This window comes from Dendropsophus ebraccatus, chromosome 6 (genome assembly GCF_027789765.1).
Source record: "Dendropsophus ebraccatus isolate aDenEbr1 chromosome 6, aDenEbr1.pat, whole genome shotgun sequence".
NCBI classification, from domain to species: domain Eukaryota; kingdom Metazoa; phylum Chordata; class Amphibia; order Anura; family Hylidae; genus Dendropsophus; species Dendropsophus ebraccatus.
In genome coordinates this window covers 118,051,274-118,052,771 of record NC_091459.1, presented here as the reverse complement: position 1 = coordinate 118,052,771, position 1,498 = coordinate 118,051,274, and the positions used below count along the sequence as shown (strand labels likewise).

The window sequence follows — 1,498 nt, the reverse complement described above, 5'->3', positions numbered from 1 at the left end:
TAAATTAGTAGCAAGGCAACAGTGTATGCCTCACTTTGCCAAAAAGGAATCCCAAAAAATGTTGTATTCAAATGAGTTGTTATAATGGTTTTCATATTAAAAAGTAATTGGCTGTTGTTGTTTTTTGCTGTTTTTTTTCCCCTTAAACAAAGCTGTTTGCTTTGTAAATTGGCCTTATTTTAAATTAGATGGTTGGTTTTAAAATTGCCAAACATTTCTAACTGGTTTAATGAGTTTGTAGATTATAAGGTATTACCAGTTCACACAGCTGAAGGCTTCTCAGATATCCCGGTAGAAAACATGTTACACAGAATAGCTTGGCAAGCTGAGAGGATGGATCTTTTAAGGTTTACATTGCTGACTATCAGTAGTATGGAGTGAAGGCTTGGGTACGAGGACACACCTATACAGCACAGGAGGATAAAAATCGGATCTTTTACGTGTAAACTTATTAGCAGCAAGTTTGAGTTGATAAAATAAAGGAGGTAAAAGAACAAAAAAGAGACCATAGTTATGATAGCATTTTTGTGGGCCTCTAGTTGGGGTTGAGCAAATCCTGAATTGTTTATGTTCATGTTCCTTGTGTGTTTTAAGACTGAGACAATAAGTAGATAGATAGAACCACAAAATATGAGGAGTGGCATGATGGACGCTCCAAAGCTAATGATGAATAAATTCAGGTGTTGTGTTTTAAGATATGGCTTGACCTCACCATTGCTGATGTTCATACTGTCAATTTTGGAGAATTTTACAGAATATGTGACCCAGAAACATGGCAGAGTGGAGAAAAACGAAATGACCATGGACCCAAGAAGCATCCAAGGGACCAAGGTTGAGATGTTCATCTTGAGCCATATGAATAGCCGGTTTCTGTAGGTTGTGATCTTCACACAGTAGAAGACCCCAAGGACAGTGCCCCACCACAGGCTGCAGAAGACCACACACAGCACGGCAGCAATCACATAGGAATGACTTTGAGCATTTTCAATCTGAACAAGAAGCGGACCAATTACAGACATGAAGAGATAGATGATGAGAAGGAAGAACCTTACTAATCCCAGGCTGGTCATGATGATGTCAATGGATTGAAGAGCTTTGCCTTTTAGCCACCAAATAACATTCACCATCACGATAAAGAGGTTAAGAAGAAACCCCAGAAATAGTAAGAGAAAATTCACAGTCATCAATAATATGAGAGCGATAATATTCATGTTTTTCTCTTGGGATTCTCAACGTCAGTCACAAAGCTTCAGTAGATTTAAGAGAGGCGATATGCTATATGCTGCTATAAAAGATGCTACAGAGATAGAAAAAGATCTAAATTTACACTATGTGTAATAAGATTTGCATAAGATTTGATTACTGATCTTACGACTGGATTTGATTTTATTTGGTTTAGAACAAGTTATCAGTTTAAGCAGCTTCAGGTTTCATATATGTTTAACCCTTAGACAAACAGACGATGTACGGCAACACAGCACAGGTTAAAAAGCAGCAC

The 1,498-nt window shown here is 37.6% G+C and overlaps 1 protein-coding gene across 1 annotated transcript; it reads right to left on the bottom strand.

Moving 5' to 3' along the window:
- Nucleotides 1-260: 260 nt before the first annotated feature.
- On the bottom strand, nt 261-1,127 carry LOC138794586 (taste receptor type 2 member 1-like). Its single transcript, XM_069973348.1, has one exon. The coding sequence runs from the start codon at nt 1,125-1,127 to the stop codon at nt 261-263; it is 867 nt and encodes a 288-aa protein (XP_069829449.1).
- Nucleotides 1,128-1,498: the final 371 nt, after the last annotated feature.

Excerpts from the sequence above, each read along its gene's own strand:
- LOC138794586 (XM_069973348.1), bottom strand. The coding sequence starts at position 1,127 with ATGGTGAATGTTATTTGGTGGCTAAAAGGCAAAGCTCTTCAATCCATT.